Below are 27,303 nucleotides of genomic sequence, written 5' to 3'. Positions count from 1 at the left end.
CTTTCATTACGATTTGCTTCTAGAATGATAAGGCTTAATTCTATGCTGCTACAAAAAGTTGAACTAGTTTACAATCTGGAAATATTAGTACTGGAATCCTCTCCCTTTTTGTTTCCAGACATAGTATATATATTAGAAGGATGGCATGACACTAAACTTTGAAGAACCCTAGTCTTTAGGTGTAGCAAGTATTGCTATATAAAGTAATTTTCTAAAAACAAATGGTAAGATGGTTCAGGGGATAAGGGTGCATGCTGTGAAGCTCATGTCCTGATTTAAGTTTTTGGAATGAGAGAACCAAGTCTTGCAAGTTGTCCCCTGACCTTCCTTTGCACGTGGCATGCACACCCTCCCCAACACGTACACAAATACATACACTCTCTCACATACACACTCACACACATGCACGCATGATGTTAAAAAAATTTAAGTCAAACATGTACCTAAGAAGCTGGAGTTCCCGTACAAGCTCTTGCTCTGTCTCAACACCTTCAGGAACATTTCTGAGGATCTCAATCTTTAAGCAGAATGGAAAATTAGAAGATAAAACTTTCAACATGGAAATAAGAGGTTTTAAAAAGAACTTTAGTAAAGTGTAAGATTTGGAAGCATGAAAAACACTGGATAGTGTTCTAGCATCAGTTTCTTAAGCAACTCACTATTGCATGGCTAGGCATGTCCCCTAGGTCATGAGGAACCAGCATATGGAGTAGCTGGAATCTCTTGCAAAGTTGTTAAATTTTTACTGAGAGAAGAAAGCAGTGATACTGTGACAGGATGAGAATAGGATGTCACACATTAGCATAGGGAGAAAGGCTATCCAGAAAGGAATCTATGGAGGACAGGGTGCTTATATAGGATCTCTGAAGACCATTTAAGCAAAGTTCACTCATGAACTGCTGGTTCTAGACAGAGCAAGCAGGTATAAAGATAGGAAGCTTAAACGAGTTTAAAAGGGTTAGTGTTAGGAAAACCATTAGACAATGCAAAGGTTTACCCTTGTACATAGATACAATGAAGAGAGCTGTATTAGTTTCATTCCAGTGTGATGGGGAGCCATTAGAAGAATCTCAGAATGGAACTACTATAATTTGCAATATGCTTTACAGGATTATTGACAACTGTGGAGAATAAACTAGTAGTGTAGAAAACATGAAATGATGCAACCAGAAGCCCAGGGACCAATAAGAAAATTACTGCAGTCATTCAGTATGAAATAATGGCTTCTAGCCTGAATGGTAGTCAGATTTGGGATATATTTTAAAAATACACTTGCCATGATTAATATGAAAAGGGTGTGGAAGAACGAGAGAATGAAGTCAGTGATGACCTTGCTTGTGACTTAGATAAGTGAGTGAAAGTAAGTACCATTCACTGGATGAGTTTCCAAGGGGAGACATTAGTCAGGAGTTCATTTTTTTCACCTGCAGGCAATTCAGGGATTGTTCATATGTATTACATTGTTTTATCATTTAAGGACTATTACATGCCTGTTGTTCAAGATCTTCAGTGTATTTCTTAGCTTTCTGTTCTCTCTCCATTGCTTCTCTTACAAGCTGTTTAAGGTCAGTGATGCTTTGATTCTTTTTGGCAATATCACTTTCAAACTCTTTTATCTTGCTCTCATACATCCTAAAACATGAAGAAAAATTATTATGGGTATTATATGCAATTTATCACATTAATTTAAAAATTCAGCCTAAATCACAGTAAAATATACATGGCTATATTATAGCACTTCTTTTTGTCAAACCTTTGGCTGTGTAGTTAACTTAAAAGGTGTTAAGGGATAAGCACCCTAATTAACGTGCTAATTAAAATAGAAAATTAGAGTGATCCTGTGGAGCCTTAGATCAGAGGTGGGGATTGAATTTGGCAACTGTAAACCTTTTAGGTTGTTATCTTACTTCAGGCATAAGACAATTATCTATTTCATCAGACTACAAAACTCTTTCCTGGCTTCTAGTACCCTTCTCTACCCCAGGAGCTCTTTAGTAGAAAACCCCAAAGGGGCAGTGCAGGCAGAGCAAGCTGTTCAAAAGCATGAATGAGACAAACAGTGCATGCTGCGGAGAGTATGAAGCAACACAGATTTGTGACTAGTAAGGAAATGATAAATGGCCTAAAGAAATCAAATCGAGAAATTTTTAAAAATTTGACCCAAGTAGTTTTACTAAAGGCACATACTTCCAGGAAGACAGTGTTTACTGTATTCAAACGTTTCCATAAGAGAACATGTAATATCATCTAATTTAAAAGGGAAGGTATTGACTTAGAAAAAGTATCTGACAATGACAGCATAAGGAAGGGCAAGTTATGATTACCTAAATACTTAAATCTTAGATGGCCCTTAACACAGATTAGAAGGGCATTCTTACTTGACAAGATATACCAAAGGGTAATAATATAAACTACCACAGCTCATTCCTCTACTTCATTTCTTTGTTAAAATGCCACTGTGGAGATTTGAATGAGAATGCCAAGCCCACCCCCACTCCCAGGCTCATATATATGAATGCTTGGTCTCCAGAACGTAGAATTCTGAAAGGATTAGAAGGATTAGGAGTTGTGGTCTTGTTGGAGGAAGTATGTCACTGAGGATGAATCAAAAACCCTTGCTTGGCCAGTCTTGCTAGGTCTGCTGCCTACAGATCATGCTCCTGCTACGGTAATGTACTAAATCTCTGAAACTGTAAGCAAGACCCCAGTTAATGCTTTTTAAAAAAAAAATAAAAAAAAATAAAAATAAAAATAAAGAATTGGACATGGTGTCTCTTCACAGCAATAGAACAATGACTAAGAAAGCCTCCTAAGAATAAAGATCTTCTTGATCAAATTACCCCATCTAAATAGCCCATACATGAACCTGGCTCTTCTTAGAGGTCAATACAGTTGGGACATTTGAAAGGGAAGGCAGAGTTAGAGGTCAGCCTTGGATAAACAGCAAGAGTGTCTTAAAAACAAGTTGGACATATGCTTACTGAGATGTTGCCAATGTGCAGTTCTCAGAATAAGAACTCACGAGTGATTTAACATATAAAGCCAACTTCAATTAAGGTTAAATAGTGCCATCAACCTACAACTGTCTTAAAACTGAATACTCTTTTCATGCCTGCAAGTAATCATTTTTGTTACCTCACAAGGCAACAGAAAAATAAGGGTAGAGTCTGTCATCTCCACAGTTAAAAATATCTTGACCTACAAAGGGATATAATTTATGAAATGTCACAGTGAAAAGCAGATCTTTGTAAGTGATGGAAGCTGGCTCTTAAAGAAACCTAAGCTGAACTTTTAAGAAACAATCTAAGCACATTGTGGCAGCAGAGGATGAGTGCATATTTGTGGAAAAAGTAAATCTCAAAGTCACTCACCATGTGTGACAACATAAAAAAAGAGTGACTCCAAAACTTAACTGACAGCTGCTGGCTTAAAGCCACAGGGTCCAAGATGACACTTTTTTCTCCCCTTCACACAATTACAGTTGTTATTTCATCTGAACATTATCATTCTGACAGAACTCTTGTTTCCCAACTGTAGAAAGGAAAGCGAGAGCTACAGGAGAGGAGTATTAACACTAACTACTCTAAGGAGTGTTAGGATAGGAAGAAAAGGGATTCTTCTCCAGGATTACAGCCAGTCAAACCAACTGCTCTCAATTATGCCTACATAGCTTTTCTTTTCACTTTAAAATTGGCTGACAAGATGTGCCAGTGTGGGATTGGTAACCATGAGGGCCTCCCCTTCTCTGAGAAGAAGGAGAGAGGGGAGGGGAACATAGGATGAGACAGGGAGGAAAGGGGCCTGTGATCAGGCTGTAAAGTAATTAAATAAATGGAAAAATTAATGCTAATGAGGTTAAAACAAAAGAAAACAAAAACCCAATATTGACAGAGGCAAAAAAATCCAAGGCAATCCAAGGCCCACGGTGGAACTAGCTCTCATGCTACAGCTCACTTTGTAAAAAAATAAATTTATTTTATTTTTATTTTTATTATTATTTATTTATTATTATTATTATTATTATTTATTAATTACAGTTTATTCACTTTGTATCCCAGCTGTAGCCCCCTCCTTCATCCCCTCCCAACCCCACCCTCCCTCATTTTCTCCCATGCCCCTCTCCAAGTCCATTGATAGGGGAGGTCCTCCTCCCCTTCCATTTGACCCTAGCCTATCAGATCTCATCAGGACTGGCTGAAATGTCCTCTGTGGCCTGGTAAGGCTACTCCCTACTCAGGCGGAGGTGATCAAAGAGCCAGCCACTGAGTTCATGTCAGAGACAGTCCTTGTTCCCATTACTAGGGAACCCACTTGGATACTGAGCTGCCATGGGCTACATCTATACAGGGGTTCTAGGTTATCTCCATGCATGGTCCATGGCTGGATTATCAGTCTCAGAAAAGACCACAGGGGTGAGATTTTTTGGCTTTGTTGCTCTCCTTGTGGAGCTCCTGTCCCCTCCAAGTCTTTCTACCTCCCCCTTCTTTCATAAGATTCCCTGCACTCTGCCCAAAGTTTGGTTAAGCGCCTCAGCATCTTTTTCATTGGTATGATAGACATAGTGTTCAGAGGATGGGAAAAAATACAGCAGAAAAATTTTAATTACTTTACAGCCACAAGTAGAGGCCAATAAGATACCAACATTGCTGCTATATTCATCTACTGGGCTCTCTGTAAAGAAAGCTGCTCAGTATACAAATAAAAGCAACACAGCTCATTCTAGATGCAGTATAAAACAGCCCAATAGCTTAGGACATATTTGTGGCAGAAATAAATGAACACAATCTGGAAGTTTGAAGTTGTAGCTTCAGCAACAGCATCCAGAAGTTGGGAAGCATCAGCGCTGGCCCAAGGCTGACAGCAATTTCATGATGCACACCTAGTTGCAGGAAATTAGCTCAACCTCAGCTCTGCTGTATTCTATAGCCTGCCAATAAGACTAGCTAGCCAAACTAGTTAAGAAACTGAGTTTTGGTAATCCTAGGACAGAATGAAAAGTCACTGGTAAGCCATCAAACTGTTCATGAGGAACTAACTATGTTATAAAGCATATGGTCATCTTTGAAGTCAATGATGCCAGAGTTAGAACTGATTTAAACTTTGAAAAAAGTTTGAAACTATCTGATCCTACCTTGTAAGCACAATTGACTTCCAGCTCTTGCTGTCAGCACCTTCCAGCTGGGGACCTCTGCTTTCTACAAACTGTAATCTCTTCCCAGTTTCTTCTAGTTGGGCTGCCATCTTGTCATTGACCAGTTCGAGGTTGTTCTTAGCTATCCTCAGTTTCTCAGAAACTTCCATTTCCTATCAGTAAAGGCTTATAAATACATAATGGCAAGCATAATACTGTTCTCATAGATGTCAGGTATTTAAAATTACAACTATAGGCTGGAAAATAAAAACAAGCTGGAGCTATATTGTCTTAAAACTGAAAAATATTTTCCTCTAAAACAGCAATCTATTCATAGTAATTAACACAAATGATCAATTAAATGAAGACAGAAATATATGTAGCATTATTATCTAAAGTATCTAGTAGATACTATAAGCTTGTTGTTTGTTTCTCATAAAAATGTTCAGAATGAGATAATTTGTCACACCTTGAAAGATGCTTTGTTTTGACTCTGTAATACATAAGGGATCCCTGGCTATTATCATGTAAGTGACAGATTATTTCCAGTAATGAACATTAAGGTTCAAGACAGTACAGATTCTGGCTTCACAGTACAATCACTTACTCTTTTAAAAGTTTTTAGAAGTATAATTTCAATCCATTCACTATGTAATGGATGTTAAAATATGTCGAAGCAGATGCTGAGCCTGATGGCCAACTGATGGGCAGAGTGAATGGAATTTTATGTAAGAAATGGGAAATAGTAAGAGCTGGAGGGGACGGGAACTCCACAAGGAGAACAACAGAACAAGATAATTTGAACACAGGGAACTTCCCAGAAAATCATACTCCAACCAAGGACTATTCGTGGAGATGACCTGGAACCCCTGCACAGGTGTAGCCCATGGCAGTTCAGTGTCCAAGTGGTTTACATAGTAATGGGAAGAGGGACTGCCTCTGACATAATCTGATTGGCCTGCTCGTTGATCACTTCCCCCTGAGTGGGGAGCAGCCTTACCAGGCCACAGTAGAGGACAATGCAGCCACTTTTGATGAGAACTGATAGACTAAGATCAGAAAGAAGAGGAGAACCTCCCCTATCAGTGGACTTGGGGAGTGGCATGCATGCAGAAAGGGGAGAGAGGGTGGGATCGGGAGGGGAGGCGGGAGGGTCTTATGGGGGGATACAAAATGAATAAAGTGTAATTAATAAAAAATTAAAAAAAAATACTACCTCTTTGTCATGAGTAAGGAATTGTTTTATTTTTTAAATAGAAAGGAATCTTATTATTTAACATTGTTCTAATTCATATGCATAGTAACTCATTTAAATTTCTCAAGCTCTGTGAGACACATAATATGTATTTGTGTTTCTTTTTTGAGATGGTTCCTGATGTAGCCTGTGCTTGTCTTTTCTTCCAGTCTCGGTACTGGGATTATATGCATTCAATTCCATGCCCAGCTAAGAGACAGGTGTATTTACTATTCTCAATTTCATCTATGAAAAATTGGGGCAACTTAAAAGACATTTTCTAGCTTGGAACAATTTCCCAATAAGTAACAGACCTAAGAATTGAAACCAGTGAGGAGTTTCTTCATTATATCACCTTAATTCTACATTTTCATATAAATGCACCTCTTGATGAAAGTGTAATTCTTAATTTATCTTAATATGTACTGTGAACTGACACTGCCATCAAGGATCTATCCATATACATTTTGCCAGGATTTGTCACTTAAGGTAAATAAATGTCTTACTTTCTTTAGATCTTTCCGCAGCCGTTCATTTTCGGCAACAATTTTCTCAGTGCCTTTGTTCTTGGATTCATACTGCATACTTAAGTGACGTCCAAAGTGAGATTTAAGCTTTTCTAATTCAGCCTGGTAATCAATAAAGCAACATAGTCTCAAAACAATAAAAGATCAATAAAAGATGATTGATTATATATAACCATATACACAAGCAACATTAAATGGATTTAAGTTACATAGTTACTATGTACATAGTTACATAGTTATGCATATTTACATGGAACAATAATAAAGAAAAGGAGGTCATGGATTTGAGAGGAAATAAGGTAAGGAGGCATGAGAGATGAAGGAGGAAGAAAGGAAAATTTAAATGAAGTAATTATATTTTAATTCTTTTAAATGTTAAAAAAATATTATTTAAACTCACAAAGCTTAAAATCAAGGTAGGTAGTTGTAGATACTCTATTTGATATGATTACAATTAAAGATTCGCCCAAACTAGTTGCTTATAAACAAAGTGCCTATCCAATCTTAGCTATATTTTAAAATGAGTTTAAGATTAAAAGGAAATATAAGAAACCTCACAAAATCCGTACTTTAGAAATCAAATCCTGAAGAGACATATATCATTACTCTATCTGAACAATTGGTTCAGAAACAGCAGAGATGACCAAACAGAGCCACTCTGTAGCTCCCTTAGATTTCTTGCCAACAAATCTGTTCTGTGTTAAATAAAAGCTCATCCATTTATACCTTTAGTATAGTGGTGAGTTTACTTAACATTTTCCTTAAAAAACAAAGCAAATTAAAATAGGAAAATATTCATATAAAATGATCACATAAAAACTAACCTTTAATTTTCCATTTTCTTCTTCAATATTAGCCATTTTTTCACTAGTTAGTATTCCTGATGCTTTTTTCAATTGTTCATTTTCTCTTTGGACTTTTTCAACTACTTTCTTCATCAACCCAATTGTTTTTTCTAGCTCTGGGATTGTCTTCCCACTTCTACCAGACTACAAAAGAATATACAAATTATTAACATTTAATATCTTAGAGACTATGATGTACTAAAGCCAAAACATGTCTAATATTGTACTCTTCTTTAATAATTGCTCATATTTGAGTCTAAAGATTGTGTTAATTCATTACAGTTCTGAAGTATGTGAGACAGGAATTGTAATCTCCCTTTATATAAAATAAAACCAGGGATTAAATGTATTTATATTCCTGAAATCATATACTTAGTAATGGCTTAAACACTCTATGATGTATGAACTAGGTAAGTAAAGAGTCTATTTAGTGAGGCCTTTGGGGTTCAAGCAACAGTTTCAACAGGGTCACACAAGACCATCTGAAAACACAGATTTATATGACAGTACATAACAGTAGCAAAATTATAATTATGAAGTAGCAACTAAATTACTTTTAAGTTTAAGGTTATCACATGAGGAACTATATTAAAGGGTCACAGGATTAGGAAGGTTGAGAACCACTGCTGTAGTACAAGGAAATTTTCTTTACACAGAATAAAATCACAAAAGTGAAACTGTGTTTAAATAAAGACAATTTTCTCTAGCTTTGGCTTGGAAATTTAATTTCTGATAATATAGGACCTAATGAAAACATCAACAGAGATAATTCACAGGTTATTTATTTAGTTAATTTCAACAGCTGAGTAACTTGTAAAGCTGAACTCAGTTCTGGACGTGACAGGACGGCTGTACTCCTTAGGTCACAGCAGCTCTGCTTGCCCACACAAACCCAGCAGATCAAGCCAGCTAATATTCTAGCATGGAGAGGGAAGAGGTCATGGAGTTCTACTAAACCTAGGAGCTCTGAAAACTGGTGTGTTCCAAAAGAGGAGAGTCAGTGTTTCTTTGAGTGTGGCTCCTGGTAGGTCAACCATGCATCAGTGGATGACGGCACATCCAGAAGTACATGGACGGCATAAACTGGAGTCTATGGGTTGTTAACTTGAAAATAATAAAGTATAGAAAGCTGGAGGGTTAGAGAAAAGAGAACATCCTGGGGGAAAAGTAGAAGGGAGGAAATAGAGTGGATATGATCACAATAAACTATATGAAATTTTCGAAGAAAAAAATATTAAAATTTTAGTTAGTATTCATAACTGTTTATATAATTTCCTCCTTTTTGATTGCTGAGTAGTATTCCATTGTGTAAAAATACCACAATTTCTGTACCCATTCCTCCGTTGATGGACATCAGGGTTGTTTCCAGGTTCTGGCTATTACAAATAAAGCTGCTATAAACATGGTTGAGCAAATATCCCTTTTGTGTACTTGAGCAAACTTTGGGTATATACCTAGCAGTGGTATACCTGAGTCTTGAGGAAGCGCTATTCCTAATTGTCTGAGAAAGCACCAGATAGATTTCCAGAGTGGTTGTACCAGTTTACATTCCCACCAGCAGTGGAGGAGGGTTCCCCTTTCTCCACAATTTCTCCAGCATGTGTTGTCCCTTGAGTTTTTCATCTTGGCCATTCTGATGGGTGTAAGGTGATATCTCAGGGTCGTTTTGATTTGCATTTCCCTGATGGCTAATAAGGATGAGCATTTCTTTAAGTGTTTTTCTGCCATTCGATATTCCTCTGTTGAGAATTCTCTGTTTAGCTCTGTTCCCCATTTTTTAATTGGATTACTTGGTTTGCTGCTTTTCAGCTTCTTTAGTTCTTTGTATATACTCGATATTAGTCCTCTGTCAGATAAAGGGTTAGTGAAGATTCTTTCCCAATCTGTAGGCAGTCGTTTTGTTTTGATGACAGTGTCCTTTGCTTTACAGAAGCTTTTCAGTTTCATGAGGTCCCATTTATTGATTGTTGCTCTTAGAGCCTGTGCTGTTGGTGTTCTGTTCAGGAAGTTGTCTCCTGTGCCAGTGAGTTCTAGGCTGCTCCACAAGGACCAAATATATCTGGGCACAGGGTCTTTTCTGAGACTGACATTCAACCAAGGACCATGTATGGATATAACCTAGAACCTCTGCTCAGATGTAGCCTGTGGTAGCTCAGTAACCAATTGGTTTCCCATAGTGAGGGGAACAGGGACTATTTCTAACAGAAACTCAATGACTGGCTCTTTGGCCTCCCCACCCCCCAAGGGAGGAGCAGTCCTGTTAGGCCACAGAGGAGAGCTTTGCAGCCAGTCCTGAAGATACCTGATAAAACAGGATCAGATGAATGGGGAGGAGGTCCCCCCTATCAGTGGACTTGGAAAGGGGCACGGTGGAGAGGAGGATAAGGAGGGAGGGACTGGGAGGGAATGAGGGAGTGGGACACGGCTGGGATACAGAGTTAATAAAATGTAACTGATAAGATTTAAAAAAAAAGAAAAAAATGTTTATATAAATTTGTAATATATGCCTATACATATAAAATATGCAATATTCTTTGTAATTTTTGTTTCTTAAAAAGACAGTATTTGCATATTTTGCACAAATATTTTTTTCATATTTTCACAGTAAACAGTTAAGTAATTTCTATTACTTATTATATAGTATTTACAAAGAATACATCATTTATGTCACAGTATTATTACATGAATAAATCTTTGTATGAATGTTTCAACTTATACCATTCAACAATACAAAATCAACCTTTGGCACTAGCTTCCTTAGGAAAATAAACTCACCCCTCTGACCTGACCAAGTTTTCGTTCGACTTCCATTTTTCCTTTCTTAAGAAATTCACACATCTCCTTCAGATCTCTTACTTGATTCTAAAAGATAAAAGAAAACAACAACAATCTGTAATAATCATATAATTGCCCCCGAAAAAGAGGTGAAAAATTATCTAAATTAAAAACTCTACTATAAGAAGCTGAAAAGCAGCAAACCAAGTAATCCACTTAAAATATGGGGAACAGAGCTAAACAGAGAACTCTCTGTAGAGAAATATCGAATGGCAGAGAAGCACTTAAAGAAATGTTCAACCTCATTAGCCATTAGGGAAATGCAAGTCAAAACAACCCTGAGATTTCACCTAACACCCATGAGAATGGCCAAGATCAAAAACTCAAGTGACAACACATGCTGGAGAGGTTGTAGAGAAAGGGGAACCCTCCTCCACTGCTGGTGGGAATGTAAACTTGTACAACCACTCTGGAAATCAATCTGGCGCTTTCTCAGACAACTAGGAATAGCGCTTCCTCAAGATCCAGCCATACCTCTCCTAGGTATATATCCAAAAGAGGCTCAAGTACACAAAAAGGACATTTGCTCAACCATGTTTGTAGCAGCTTTATTTGTAATAGCCAGAAGCTGGAAACAGCCCAGATGCCCCTCAACTGAAGAATGGATGCAGAAACTGTGGTACATCTATACAATGGAGTATTAATGTATAGATGAATGAAAAATAAGGAAATGAAAAATAAGGAAATCATGAAATTTGCAGGTAAATGGTGGGACCTGGAAAGGATCATCCTGAGTGAGTTGTCCCAGAAGCAAAAAGACACACACTGTATATACTCACTCATATAAACATACAACATAGAATAAACCCAGTAAAATCTGTACATCTAAACAAACTAAGCAAAAGAGAGGACCCTAAATAAAATGTTCAATCCCCATCCTGAAAGGCAAAGAGGATGGACATCAGAAGAAGAAGAAAACAGGAAACAACCAAGGAACCTGCTATAGAGAGCCTCTGAAAGCCAGAAGAAAAAAACAGGAAACAACCTAGGAACCTGCCACAGAGGGCCTCTGAAAGCCTCTGAAGTGCAGACTGTCAAAGCAGATGCTGAGCCTGATGGCCAACTGTCGGGCAGAGTGAATGGAATTTTATGTAAGAAGTGGGAAATAGTAAGAGCTGGAGAGGACAGGAACTCCACAAGGAGAGCAACAGAACAAGAAAATTTGAACACAGGGAACTTCCCAGAGATTCATACTCCAACCAAGGACTATTCATGGAGATAACCTAGAACCCTGAAAATGCAGCCACTTCTGATGAGAACTGATAGACTAAGATCAGAACGAAGGAGAGGAGGACCTCCCCTATCAGTGGACTTGGGGAGGGGCATGCATGAAGAAGGGGGGGGGAGGGTGTGATCGGGAGGCGAGGAGGGAGGGACTTATGGGGGGATACAAAATGAATAAAGTGTAATTAATAAAAGTTAAATAAAAAATTTAAAAAAACTCTAGTATAGAACCAAAGTCAACCGTGGTGTTTTTAAATAAATTTTGACAGAAAACGTGCACTGTCTAGTTTTTTGTCAGCTTGACACAAGCTGGAGTAACCTGAGAGGGAGGAAGGAACCTAAGTTGAGAAAATGCCTCCATATTATCAGGTTGTAGTCCTGTGGTGTCTTTTCTTGATTTAAGATTGACATGGAAGATTCTAGCTCACTGTGGGTGCTGTCATCCTGGGGCAGGTGCTTCTGAGTTGTATAAGAAAGCAGGCTGAAAGAGCCCTGAAGAACAAGCCTATAAACAGCTTTCCCCCTTGGTCTCTGCATTAGCTCCTGCTTCCAGGTTCTTGCCATGATTTCCCTTGAGTGGCAGTAATGTAGAAGTCTAAAAGGAGAGAAATCCTTTCTTCCCCAAGTTGTTTGTTGTCACAATGTTTAAGACAGTAATAGAAACCCTAACCAAGACAACATGTTAAAGAGTATCATGCATACAAACATTTAATAAATATTTATCAAATATTGACTTAATAAATTATGAAAATTAGGCTTCCAACCCTGATTTTACTGTCTCAGAATGTACAAATAAAGATTTTTTATTTCTCTGATATACAGAAAAAAACTGAAGTCATTGTACTGGTTTACTCAGTACAAATCAAGATGAGAAAAGCAGGAAGCTTATTTGTATCACCAACAGTGGAAATGACAGAATGCTAACATTCTTTATTTGAGAATAAGACTGAAACCATTAGTTAGCCAAGGGAAAAGCTATCACCATAATAGGGTAAGATACAGAAAATCAAAGATAGCGTATATGAACATTAGAAGTAGTACTTGTAAAGAAACAAATTTTAGTTATAATTACTAATGAAATAGAAGAAATATCTTCTTACCTTGGAACACCTGAAATTGATACTTGCACTGTCTAGAATTCTTAGTGTCAGTATGACCCACCAGCCCTTCTACGCAAAACCCTCTCATTCTAAACCAGACCTCTCCTTCCCTTTTTACCAATCAAGCTTTCCTGTTCCTGTGACACTTAACATCAGCTAAGCTATTACATACTTAACTTCTTTGCTTGTAGATTGGCAATCTTCCTCACTGGAAGATAAGTTTAATTAATGCTTGACTTTTAATGACTACCTTCTCTAGTACCTATAAACATTTGATATAAAGTGGAGACTCAATAAATGTCTCTTAAATGAGAAAATGCATATAACATCACAAAGATATCTAATGAATATGCATTTATATATAAGTAAATTCATGTGTTTGGTAAATTCAGGCATTACAATAAAATTATGTTTACCTTTAGTCTCGGCAAATCTTTATTTGCTTGTTCAAGCTGAAATTTCAGCTCAATATTTTCAGATGACAACTTCAAGTTTTCCTTCTGAAGTTCTTGTTCTTTTTGACAATGATCATCTGAGTCTATTTCTGAAGTCTGGAAAGTGAAATTTAGAATATGTTCAACACTAAACAAAAGCTACAAAGACATATGAATAAGGAAACACTGTCAAAAGTGAAATTTCAAAAAGGAATGTGGAGAAAATGGCAAGTATTACATAAAACTAAAACCAAGTCAGATAGGTTATAAATCCCCAGGAAAATTAAAACAAAAAGCAAAATCAAGTATTGCTCAATAATGTATCCATACAGTGCCTTCACAGATATTCCCAGGTTTAAGCTATTATATGCTAGGGTTTTTTTTTAGTCAAAATAAAGGTTATCAAATTCTGAAGGATGAAATGGTTCCTCCTCCACTCCCTAATTCATAACTCGTAGCATCACAGAATGTGACCTTATTTACTTTACAGAAATAATCAGGATAAAAGAAGGTCATAGGGTCAACCCTGATTTAGGAAGATCAATTCCTATGCAAGAAGAAAATCAAGCAATTTGGGCAGAGACATGTATTGCAGGAAGATATTAACAAACTTTATTTATACTATGCTTCTTCTAAATAAAGAAATATAAACAGATTTTCTTGGATTAAATGTAGGAAACACAGACACCTAAGGGCCAAGCCTCGGAATGGATCTTTCCCTCAAAGTCTTCAGAAGACAATAAAACTGTAGTAGCTTGCCTTTGAAATTCAAATTCCAGGACTGTAAGACAACAGAATTCTGCTTGTTTAAGCCACATCTGTAGACTACTGTTTCTTAGTATACAAAGGAAAGTGGCTTCAGAACACTACCCCTCAACTTCTGTAGGCATTTTAATTCCACTAAATAAAGTAACATGGTATGTGTACATAGCTTAAGTATATTTTCCATATACTTTAAATCATTTTTAAGGTTGCTTATACCTATAATATATAAGCAATGTAAATAGCTATTATACTGCTATATTATGGAATAAAGAATATATTGTGTACAGAATAAAAAGCAAACAAGAAAGTCTGTATACATTCACTACAGACTTACTTTTTCCCCAAATATTTCCTATTGTTGGTTGAAACTTACAGACTTATCGACGTAAAGGGCTGCACTCTACCTCTGGCAAACTAACACAAGAACTATAAAATATCCACCTCAATTTCTTCTTCCAGAGGCATTTAGTAGTTTACTGAGATACACTTATCAGTTCTGTCCTCTGAAATACATTGAACACTGTATTTGCATTTTTCATGGCATAAATCTACCCTGGGTTACTATTTATGCTTATTTTATTTTTTATTCTTAATTTTATGTGCTTTGAAAATGAAAATTTTGAAATGACTCTGAGTAGGCTAGAACGTTAGCTACGTTTTAGGACTATTGTGTGCATAATATAAAATATGTGTAGTCATCAGCAGGGCTTTGGTTGTTTCCCACCATCACTCTACTAGCTCGATGAGCTATCAAGTCAGTAGCTTCCTAGATATTCTGCTTAAAATAATATTATATAAATAGATCATTTATAAATTCCTTATAACATTTCAAGTTATTAAAATTATACGTACTTCCAATACATAGTTGAAGTAAAGAAACACATTTTCTTAGATCAAACAAAAGAGAAATAAAAAGGACACAAAATTAAAGTCATTCTGGATAGACCTTTGATTCTGATGAGACTTGTACAGAATACTGGCAAGAAGTCAGCATTGATTCTAATTTTTTATTTACAGGATACATATGCATACATGCAATGGCAAAAAATAAAACAATTTTTTGTTGTTGTTGAGGGTATAAGCCACAATAAGTAGCATGGCCCACGCATGTATTCACGCTCTTCTACTATTACTTTACTACAAATCTTTACTAAATCTTGATAATTAAAAAGCTGACAGAAATTGTGGTATTTTTACACAATGGAATACTACTCAGCAATCAAAACAGAGGAAATCATGAAATTTGCAGGCAAATGGTGGGATCTAGAAAGGATCATTCTGAGTGAAGTATCCCAGAAGGAGAAAGACAAACATGGAATATACTCGCTTATATAGACCTATAAGATATGATAAACATATGAAATCTATACACCTAAAGAAGGTAATCAAGAAAGCGGACACGGGGTATGGTGATCAATCCTCATTTAGAAAGACAAATGGGATATGCATTGAACGTATGACAGCAGTCTACCGCAGAAGGCCTCTGAAAGACTCTACCTAGCAGTGTATCAAAGTAGATACTAAGACTCATAACGAAACCCTCGGCAGAGTGCAGGGAATCATATGAAAGAAGGGGAGTTTGATGTGGAAAGGATAGGAGCTCCACAAGGACCAAACATATCTGGGCACAGGGTCTTTTCTGAGATGGACACTCAACCAAAGACCATGAGAGGATAAAACCTAGAACCTCTGCTCGGATATGACCCGGGATAGCTCAGTAATCAATTGGTTTCCCATAGTAAGGGGAACAAGGACTATTTCTAACAGGAACTCAATGACTGGCTCTTTGACCTCCCCACCTCCAAGGGAGGAGCAGTACTGTTAGGCCACAGAGGACGACTTTGCAGCCAGTTCTGAAAATACCTGACAAAATGGAGTCATATGAAAGGGGAGGAGGTCCTCCCCTATCAGTGGACTTGGAAAGGGGCAGGGAGGAGATGAGGGAGGGAGGGTGGGACTGGGGAGGGAATGAAGGATACAGCTGGGATACAGAATTAACAAAATATAACTAAGGAGAAAAATAAAATTAAAAAAAAAATAATTACATAACAAACCACTTGTGGCCCAATATAGGAATTTAAAGGAACTTGAATTTGTTTGGCATTCATAAAATTTTCTCCTTTAACAAATATGTTATTTCTTTGGTGGAATCTAAGAATTAAGAGAAAGTTACATAAAATAAAAATATCATGAATCTAGTGCAAAAAAAAAAAAAGCTGACAATGTTTGCATCTTAGATGATTTTTAAGGTCTCCATCAGAAATGGGAATATTTAAATGTTTCTATATTCTTTTTTTTTTCTTCCTGAAATTTGTCTCTTCTATCTCTGGCACAGATATTTGATCTGACTAATGATAGCATACAACTGCTTCATAATAGTAATTAGTATGATATCATTAATATGTTATATGATTTACAGAACACAGAAAATCTGATGGTTTTACATGATGCCATTTTAACATTTCTCATTGAATTATGAATGTAATTGCTACATATAGATTTGCAACTTTTTCTTGTTATTTTCTGAAAATAAATCTAAATATAATTCTTTAAATTGTCCAAATTTCTAGAAAACCATTTATTAATAGATCTTTCTGTTTTTACAAATCTTATGTTTTTGGTAAATTGTTACAATGTGTGTAGTATATTACCTTTCATAAGCAAACTCAACTAGTATAGAAATAAAGGATGGCAGTGTAGTCAAATGAGGGCATTTTTCAGGATTGATACATCAGTTTCCTATCTGGACCATGCAGCATCCTCAGTACTCTGGTGTGTTAATCAGCATGGTGGCTACATCATGGTCCTCAGCAGGTCTGCTCTGACCAATGTTATATGACCAACATTTTTGGCTACATACTGCTTTTCTTTTGTAATTTTTACAAGCCTTTTTCTTGATCGCATTTTTATGTTTCTGATTTTAATTTTTACAAAATTATTAATTTCCTTACCTTTAGGAGCTGATATATTTTCATAATTGAAGTTAAAAATCTGTAAAGCTGACTTAAATTTTATTTATTATTAGGTATGTTTCCATACTTAACTCAGCAAGATCTACAACATTTCTGCAATACCACAGAATATTTGTAGATATAGAATGATGTACTACATCATGGACATTTTTTTCCTCAGTGTTTCATTCTGAGTATTGTAATGTGGCATTTTGTCTGTTTGTGTCTTGGTTTTGCTTGTACTTTTTGCTGTTGTATTTTGATGAAAAGCATTATTCCTCTATTTGTGAGCTCTAATATACCAAGGGTGGAAACTACATGGACCAGAGGAGAAACGAGCATAAAGCCAACTTGCTAGTCATTACTTAAAATGTAATGGTCCTGCACAGCAGCATCTCTAACTGGAGCTGGAACTGCTTGTAGTTTTTGCAATGAAAGCTTAGATAATTCTCAAGGAGTTAAGATTAACCATGGTCATGATTCAGCATTAGCTAGAAAAGGAGAAAGTGAATGTGCTGTGTCAACACCAATGAGGATGATCTAATGTGCTCTCCAGATGAAGAATATAATTTCACTTATACACATTTAACACTGAGACAGGAAAGATGGATACTTACCAAAGACTGAGAATATGCATCCTTTGAAAGTTGCTTTTCTAAAGTACGAAGTTTTTCTTGAAGGTATTTATTTTGTAAATGTAAGTCTTCAACAACAGAATCTCGTGGAAGAGCTTGGTGGGTCCTATGAACAATAATCAGAGTATTATGAAAACCTCACTTAAAAAATAGATATGATGTTATTATATAAAAAGAACAACTAGAGTGTATATATAATTCTGTAACTTAAATTTTTTTACAAATTTCCAAAGTTCAAATTTAATAAATTAGAACATCATAATTTATATTAAAAAATAATCCCTTACTATCAGGCATCCACCAAAGGCTTCTTTATACCAACAGCTGGAGTGCATTCTGATTGATAGAAACACATTAACATTTTTAAAGTACATGCATTTGTTTATATGGATGAGCTAAAATACCCACTATTTAAAAGAGATTACAGCATAACTGCATACCATCGATTTCATTCACAAAAGGCTCAAAGATTCAACAAGGCTCTAACGGTTTATTTTTTTCCTTCTTTTTCTTTTTTTTTTTTTTTTGGTACCTCACATTTTATTCTTATTCAGTGAAAATATGTTACAGTAGTGTTACAATAGTGTCTGGAATATCACGGGTTCATAAAAAAATTATCTGGAGTCCCCTGGAGCACGCCCAGCTCCCCTGAGCTGCAGGCTGTCTTTCCCAAACTACATAGTCCGGCCACTGCTCACAATTGCTCTGCTACCCTTCACCAGGCCTACTACACTGGGAACATCCAGGTTAGACACCTTTCCCCATCCCCTGCCTGCCAGGTCCCCTGGGGCAAACCCAGGTGCCCTGAGCTGCTGTTCAGCACCCCATCCCCCAACTCCATTTCAGGCCACCCTTCTGCAGGTTCACCAGGCCTGATATACAGCAGGAACATCCAAGTCAGATCCCTTTCTCCATCCTCTCCAAGACCATGACCCTTTCCTGGAGCAAGCTCAGTTGCCCTGAGCTGCATGCTGTGTCACCTCCCCCACCTCTTTGAGCTCCATTGTCCAGTCACCTCTCCACCAGCTTTCACACAGAGGCATGAACAGCAAAGATTTCTAAAGTATAATGTGATATGTGTATGGTAAGTATGCATGTAATATATGTAAAACATTTTTGCGCAAGACTTTCCCAAATATACTCTTTAATTTTCAGGTGAACAGTGCAGATTTGCAATGATATTTTTCGATAAAGAAGGGGAATAAGCAGATTTTAGAATTTGTATGCATTTGACAGAGACTATTAGCATGCCTGTAAGTAATTAAAATATAGTCTCAGTCCAGCATCTTGTCCTATTATCCCTCATCATTTGGTGTTCATATAGACTGCACACTGAATTCAGTAAATGGTTGCATATCAAATCCAAACCTAACAGACTAGCTGCAAGACATACCACACTCTGGCCCAAGCAAACCTATGGAACCTTATTGTCCAAGACTCTCTACGTTTAATGAATAAATGAACACCTAATGTGAAAACATGAAAATTCACTCGTCTTGATTTCTTCACTAGGAACATGTCTATAACATATCCTTCCTCTTGTTAACATATGTATTTGATTAATAAAATTCAGACATTCAAGCTTCTTGATTTTAGAGAAAAGACAAGATAAATCTCTTATGACATTTTGAGTTATATCAATGTATTCATATTAGGAAAATAAGAAACCTTAAAGAAATGGGAAGTTTCAAAAAATTAAAATGATTTCAGTAAAATTCACAGGTTAACAGAATTTTTGTTTGTAGCACATGTTTGGATGCAGAAAAAGAAGAAAAGGAAAGCTCCATGGCTGAATGCCAGATTATAGCTGTCAAGAAAAAAAGTTCCTTAATCATACTATTCCTTAAAGAAATATCAAAAGATAAAGGTTGAAAGGAAGTAAATTTAAAAGCAACTGTAATTTAGAATTCTAGATGAACTATCTGATAGAAGTTGGTGAGAATGCTTATCTAAAAGCATTCTTTTCCTATGTTCACACCACTGGATTCACACTGACATCCTTTACAAACATTAACTGAAGGTACTATTCTGAGAAACAAAAATTTACAAAGCACCCCAAAATAGATACATCAAACTAAGAATCTCTGCATCACAAAAAAGAGAACCTACAAAGAGAGAAAAAGTGTGTGGAAACAAAGTTAAAGAAGAAGGGAGACATAAACAGATATTTCTCAAAAGTCTTGCATAGGAAACCAGTATGTAAAAAATCTAGGAGTAATTTTGAGTGCTCTAACTTCATGGAAGTGATAAGTGCCTACCTTGATTAGAACTTTACATGATGTATCATTTGAAACATCACAGGCAACTCATTGTATAATTTAATGTGTCATGTTCTATTTAAAAAAGCACTAACAGTAATTTATAATTTTTAAGGAAAAAGAAGTATCATAAATTTGTGAGAAATAAATATTTTACATGTATGTTTAAAGGTCCTGGAAGAACTGAATCAAATAGAAAATTTTATATAGTAGTACATATTATTGTGGCATGATTTTAACTTAGTCCGACCATGGCTCTACAGAAGACACAGATTTTTAAAGAGAAGTGAAGTTAAATAAATCTCAGTCTTTCCTAAGATATATGTGAATACTGTGATAGTTGGGGGATTTTCCCACCTGGAATACAATCTCATCTCTGTCAAATATAAGGGCAAATCACTTAGAACTTTGAAAAGCAAACCCATTCAAAGTGGGACAGTAGCAGAAATATCAGGCAACAAGGCAAAATTTACCCTTTCCTTATCATTGGCCTGAACACAGGACTTGAACCCTGAAGGTGGCCATCAGCATTGAGGAGAGTTCCAGAAAGGCCTTCTATTTATGGCTTGATAAGGAAGGGAATGGCTGAGGTCCTTTCTGAGGGAGTCTTAGTTTAACAGTGAAATTTAAACTCACTAAACAAAGGCTGCACTCCCTCTTCCCTATGTCATCTCATATCTCAGCCCATGGTGGCTGTGCGGAGCTTGAGATGGGAACCCAAAGCACACACCTTTTTAAAAGAGGAAGCCACCCTCCCCAGTTGTTGAGTGAGGATAGCAAAAATCCCTCTGTTCCTCCTTTGTGCCTGTCTGGAGCCTGCTCAGGTGCATCCTTAGGGCTAAGGTGTACAACATAAAGGTTTAGCTAAAGCCTAGTTCTATCCAAAGCAGCAATGTCAAGAGACACTGGATGCATCATACAGACGGCTAAAGGCAGCTGCAAAGAGGGGCCATACAGAGTTGCTACGACCTAGAGCTGCATATGCACAAAAAAAGATAATCGAGAAAACCCATACTTGAAGCAATACATTCATATTTTCATATGTACAAGCCAAGCCATTCTTCCAACTAGATAATAAATTCCATGCACTTAATTACCTCATGTATAATATGTCATTTTCTAAGTCCAGATTTCTCTTTTTTAACTCTTCCAACTCTTTTTCTGACTCCAAAGCTCGCACTCCTAAAACATGATCAACAGTCATGCCTGTTGTTTTTAGTTTCTTCTGCAAAGTAAGTTTCTCTTTATCAGCTCTGTAGAATTTAATAAAGAACACAAAATATAACTGCAATTTTTATTGTTTAGTTTATTAAGCTGCAGCCTAGTCATGATGGTACTGACATGCAGTAAGTGCACCACTTTGTACTTGGCATGAACTTGGTTGAAAATGTTAGATGATTCTTCATACTTGTTAAAATATATTACACCACATCTTAAAGATGATAAAATGTAAGTAATACTAATCTAAACAAGCACTTGTCACTCATCAAATACACTACATAATTTCAAGATAAAAATTTACATAATATTAGTTTTTCAATGAAATTTAACTCACTTGGCAAAAAGCTCCTTTAAAGTACTGAGCTGCTTTGTCAGACTGTGGACTTCTCCTTCTTTCTCTTTTAATTTGTTGCGCATTCCCTCTACTTTGGTTTGCCATTTTTTTCCTTCCTCCCACCTAATTAATTCTTCTCTAGCACTCTGTAAACAGTAACAAACATGTTATAAAACTATAAGTCAACATTTTTTTAAATCTCGTTTTAAATACTTAATCAACATTTTAAACCATACAAGATAATATATATAGTTAATTTTGTTACATAAATTCTGAAATCTTTAGGTATGCCCAAACTATTAGGAACAGAAGACCTTCCATTTAAGTAGGCTTTACTCATTACTTGACAGATAAGAGTTTCAGAGAAGATTCTAATGCTGATACCATTACGAAGTTAATTGAAAATTCCAGTATTTGATTTTCTGAAGAAAGCTTCTGAAATATAAATCTATGTGAATGACCAACTCAATCTTGTTTCCGCATGACAATTTCCTGCTACTGGAACTTACTCTATCTAAATGCACATTACTTTACTCCCCAGTATGTATTTATTTAGTGCTGCCCATGTGCCAGCTACTAGTCTACATATAAAGAGCACAAAGCATGTGTAAGCTAGACAAAAGGGTGTAAGTTAGAAAATCTTCAAGTCTCTGAAGAAAGAAATCGAAGAAGATCTCAGAAGATGGAAAGATCTCCCGTGCTCATGGATTGGTAGGATTAACATTGTGAAAATGGCCATCCTGCCAAAAGCAATCTACAGATTCAATGCAATTCCCATCAAAATACCAACTCAGTTCTTTACAGACCTTGAAAAAAAGATTCTCAGCTTCATATGGAGAAACAAAAAACCCAGAATCTCCAAAATGATCCTGTACAACAACAGATCATCTGGAGGTATCTCCATCCCGGATCTGAAGCTGTACTACAGGGCAACAGTAATAAAAACTGCATGGTATTGGCATAGAAACAGAAAGGAGAATCAATGGAACCGCATAGAAGACCCAGAAATAAACCCACACACCTATGAATACTCAATATTTGACAAAGAAGCCAAATCCATTCAATGGAAAAAAGACAGCATCGTCAACAAATGGTGCTGGACCAACTGGATGTCTACATGCAGAAAAATGAAAGTAGACCCATATTTATCACCTTGCACAAAACTAAAGTCGGAGTGGATCAAGGACCTCAACATAAAACCAGATACTCTAAATCAGTTGGAAAAAAAAGTGGGGAACAACCTAGAACTCATTGGCACAGGAGACAACTTCCTAAACAAAACACCAACAGCACAGGCTCTAAGAGCAACAATCAATAAATGGGACCTCATGAAACTGAAAAGCTTCTATAAAGGAAAAGACACCGTCATCAAAACAAAACGACTGCCTACAGATTGGGAAAGAATTTTCACCAACCCTTTATCTGACAGAGGGCTAATATCCAGTGTAAATAAAGAACTAAAGAAGCAGAAAAGCAACAAACCAAGTAATCCAATTAAAAAATGGGGAACAGAGCTAAACAGAGAATTCTTGAAAGAGGAACATCGAATGGCAGAGAAACACTTAAAGAAATGCTCAACTTCATTAGCCATCAGGGAAATGCAAATCAAAATGACCCGGAGATTTCACCTTACACCCATCAGAATGGCCAAGATCAAAAACTCAAGTGACAACACATGCTGGAGAGGTTGTGGTGAAAGGGGAACCCTACTCCATGGCTGGTGGGAATGTAAACTTCTACAACCACTTTGGAAGTCAATCTGGCGCTTTCTCAGACAATTAGGAGTAGTGCTACCTCAAGACCCCGCTATACCACTCCTAGGTATATACCCAAAATTTGCTCAAGTACACAACAAGGACATTTGTTCAACCATGTTTATAGCAGCTTTATTTGTAATAGCCAGAACCTGGAAACAACTCAGATGTCCATCAATGGAGGAATGGGTACAGAAATTGTGGTATTTTTACACAATGGAATACTACTCAGCAATCAAAAAGGAGGAAATCATGAAATTTGCAGGCAAATGGTGGGATTTAGAAAGGATCATTCTGAGTGAAGTATCCCAGAAGGAGAAAGACAAACATGGTATATACTCGCTTATATAGACCTATAAGATATGATAAACATAATGAAATCTACAAACCTAAAGAAGATAATCAAGAAAGTGGACAAGGGAGAAGATGATCAATCCTCATTTAGAAAGACAAATGGGATGTGCATTGAACGTATGACAGGAGTCTACCGCAAAAGGCATCTGAAAGACTCTAACTAGCAGTGTTTCAAAGCAGACACTAATACTCATAACGAAACCCTCGGCAGAGTGCAGGGAATCATATGAAAGAAGGGGAGTTAGTATGATATGGAAAGGATAGGAGCTCTACAAGTACCAAATATATCCGGGCACAGGGTCTTTTCTGAGAGTGACACTCAACCAAGGACCATCTATGGATATAACCTAGAACTTCTGCTCGGATGTGGCCTGTGGTAGCTCAGTAACCAAGTAGTTTTCCAAAGTAAGGGGAACAAGGACTATTTCTAACAGGATCTCAAGGGCAGGCTCTTTGACCCCCCCCCCCCAAGGGGAGGAGCAGTCCTGTTAGGCCACAGAGGAGGACTTTGCAGTCAGCCCTGAAGATAACTGATAAAACAGGGTCAAATGAAAGGGGATGTGGAAAGGGGCAGGGAAGAGACCAGGGAGGGAATGTGGGGTTGGGGAGGGAATGAGGGAGCAGGATACAGCTGGGACACAGAGTTAACAAAATGTAACTAAAAAGAAAAATAAAATAAATAATAAAAAAGAAAATCTTACAATTTTGATTTGTTGAACAAACTTGGAAAAAAGATATAAATTTAGGGAGTAAGTTAATTAGTGATAAGTGCTATTAAAAATAGAAAAGACATAATCTAGGGTCTTACTGGAGTAAATTATCTGGTAATAGTGATGCTATTGTTATGGTCACTAGTATTATAATAAAATGATCAAAAGAAAGCTGTCTGATGCACAATAATCCCATGTTCTGAACAAGTCCTGCTGGATCTTTGTATAATTAAAAATTCTGTTCACAATTTTATAGACTAACAATTTATCTCCATGTTAACATATTAACACCAAAATTTTTTATAACTTTTCCCTATACAATGAATTTAATAAAACTATAATTGCCTTTTAAAAATAAAGGCTAGACATTATTTTGCTGAAAATTATACTAACATTTGCTTATCATTTTGGAAATCAAATTACTAGCAGCAATACCATTTACATTATACAAACTGCCATTAGAACACATTTTTACAGGGTATGCATCAGAATCTAATATCTGAGGCTCGAAATGCACATTAATACTACATAAGGTACAAAACCATGATTACCTTATTCTTCTAGTGTAGATCATACACATGCTGATAAAAAATAATATATTATCATGTTCATTCTTTCATAAATTATTTTTACATTTCCAATTTCATTTTGGTACATTTATTACAGTTTTTAAATTATAGAAACTTATATTGACTTTAAATTTCATTTGAATAATATAGGAGATATTATGAAATATCATGTTGATTATAAATGGGGATTTCATGTCTTAAAAGGCTGGGAGGTGTGGTTTGAAGTCAAATCCAAACAATCTCCTCTAATATTAGAGAACATTCAATACGCTTTCTTCAAATTAATTTCTAACCTTATTTATTCAAATCAACTACTAATATCCTTTTAAAAACAAAACATTTCCTGATGGATAATTTATTGGTCTTTATTTAATGTAAAGAATAATCTGACTTCTGGAAAAAGAAATACTAGTTTGGAGAATGAGGTGTATGTATATGAATAATTCAGCAGGATGGAATAGAATCCTTCATAGATTCATAGAGACTGAACAAGGTGATGAGAAGATGGGAGAAATTATGAACTCACAGCCTACACAGGCGGTAAAGACGTACTAATGGCACTCCAATATCATGAAGTGACATGAAGGTACACTAAAGGTGTGTCTTCAAGCGGAGTGTAACTTCCTAAACAACAGAATCCTGTCTTTATATCTCAACCTTATATAGTACCATAGACAGAATATATGAGGCCCTCAAACCATTATCAATACAGGTGTCACTTAGTTTAAAACTATTAATGAGTATACTTCTCATACCTTTTCCTTCACAGGCTTTATGTCTATGTCATCCATCTTTCTTTCCAATTGGCTTTCGAGTTTTTTAACTTTTTTCTGAAGTTCATCGATTAAACTTTGCTTATTGTCTATCAGAGGTTTGCTCTAAAAACATTAAGATACAGCTTTACATGACCAATAAATATCAAAGGACACATTAAATATTCCAATTCTAGAAATTTTGGAAGTCTACCATTAATCATGTTTTCTACATGATACTGAGTATCAGTACAACATGGAAGCTACTACTGTGCTTTATAACATGTCCCACTGTACACAGAAAATAGAACAGAGGCCACTCAATAGTTATTCAAATAACTGGAGACAGTAGTTTTAGCACATATTATGAAATGAGTGAGAAACATGACTTACACAATACACAATAACCACATGATCTGAACAAATACAAAATTACCTGCAAACCACTGGACAGTCTTTTAATTTGCCTTCTCAGTTCATCATTTTCTTGATCAATTCCATCTTTCTCTCTAAGAATTTTATTATAAGCTTTTTGCTTCTTTTGCAGTTCATTGTTTAAATCATTTAAGTTATTGACTAGTGAATTTTCTTTGCTTTTACTTGTTTTAAGAGCTTCTTTCAATTTTAAAAGATTTTCATTCAAATCTTCAATTTGTGACTAATAAGAGATAAAAATGTTATTCACAAACCTTCCTCATTATTAATAATAAAGCAACAGAAAACTGAAGTAATACTATTAATATGTATTAGAAACACCATTCCAATATAAATTTCTAAGTGTAGCACACAAGGAAAAACTACGAACTGAAATATTTTCCCCGATCATGTCAAATGAAACAAGTTCACTAGGAAAATAACAACAACAGCAAAAAGACAAAGACAAAGAAAACAAAAAATGTTCCACTCCAGGTGAATTAAGAAAAGCAACATTCAGAGAAGGTTTTAAATATTATAAAATGTGAGATTAGCATGACAAAATCTCTGACTTCAAATACTTTTGTACTTGTAAAAACAAGACATGGAAGGATAGTGTGAGAGAGCAGATTCTGCATTTAACCAGAAATTCTGAATTTTTCTGAACAAAGACAATGGCAGAAACATAATGACTAAGACAAATGTTATGGCTTATTCAACTAAGTGTAAATGTTTTATGAAAAGAAATTACTAAGATCAAATGGTATTATTAGTAATATTAATCATTATTATAATGTGTTTAAAAGAAAATTATAACATCTCAGAGAAAGTTTCAAAACAAGTATTTGAAAAGATGTAAAATTCAAGAACATTTGAGAAGAGGGAATTATAATTCCATCAGTAAATGACTACAACCTTTTATATATTCATTTAGTTAACAGGGTTTTATTATTCACATGACAGCAAGACGAACGGATGTCTACATGTGGAAGAATGCACACTCGCACAAACCAGTGTCCAAGTGGATCAGAGACTTTGACATGAATCTGGATACACTAAATCTGATAGAAGAGAAAGTGGGGAATAACCTTAAATGCACTGTCATAGAAGACAGCTTCCTGAATAGAACACCAACAGCTCAGGCACTAAGATCAACAATTAATAAGTAGGACCTCAGAGGAAGATGATATAGCCAGCTCTGATGAGACCTGATAGGCTAGGGTCAGATAGAAGGGGAGGAGGTCCTCCCCTATCAG

At 36.1% G+C, this 27,303-nt stretch overlaps 1 protein-coding gene across 1 annotated transcript in view; it reads right to left on the bottom strand.

The window, feature by feature from the left end:
* Cep290 (centrosomal protein 290) overlaps positions 1–27,303 on the bottom strand; it is a 96,492-nt gene that overhangs the window by 4,262 nt on the left and 64,927 nt on the right. Inside the window, exons 39-50 of the mRNA XM_055627832.1 lie at positions 26,070–26,291; positions 25,637–25,759; positions 21,495–21,640; positions 21,037–21,192; positions 17,664–17,787; positions 13,313–13,447; positions 10,513–10,599; positions 7,717–7,881; positions 6,872–6,994; positions 5,132–5,304; positions 1,491–1,632; positions 444–517 (exon numbers count right to left, since the gene is read on the bottom strand). Coding sequence (XP_055483807.1) covers positions 444–517; positions 1,491–1,632; positions 5,132–5,304; positions 6,872–6,994; positions 7,717–7,881; positions 10,513–10,599; positions 13,313–13,447; positions 17,664–17,787; positions 21,037–21,192; positions 21,495–21,640; positions 25,637–25,759; positions 26,070–26,291 — 1,670 coding nt within the window. The remainder of the gene's footprint in view (positions 1–443; positions 518–1,490; positions 1,633–5,131; positions 5,305–6,871; positions 6,995–7,716; positions 7,882–10,512; positions 10,600–13,312; positions 13,448–17,663; positions 17,788–21,036; positions 21,193–21,494; positions 21,641–25,636; positions 25,760–26,069; positions 26,292–27,303) is intronic.

Source organism: Psammomys obesus, unplaced genomic scaffold, assembly GCF_907164565.1.
Source record: "Psammomys obesus unplaced genomic scaffold, mPsaObe1.curated_primary_1811, whole genome shotgun sequence".
NCBI lineage: Eukaryota > Metazoa > Chordata > Mammalia > Rodentia > Muridae > Psammomys > Psammomys obesus.
This window is presented reverse-complemented; position numbering and strand designations above follow the sequence as displayed.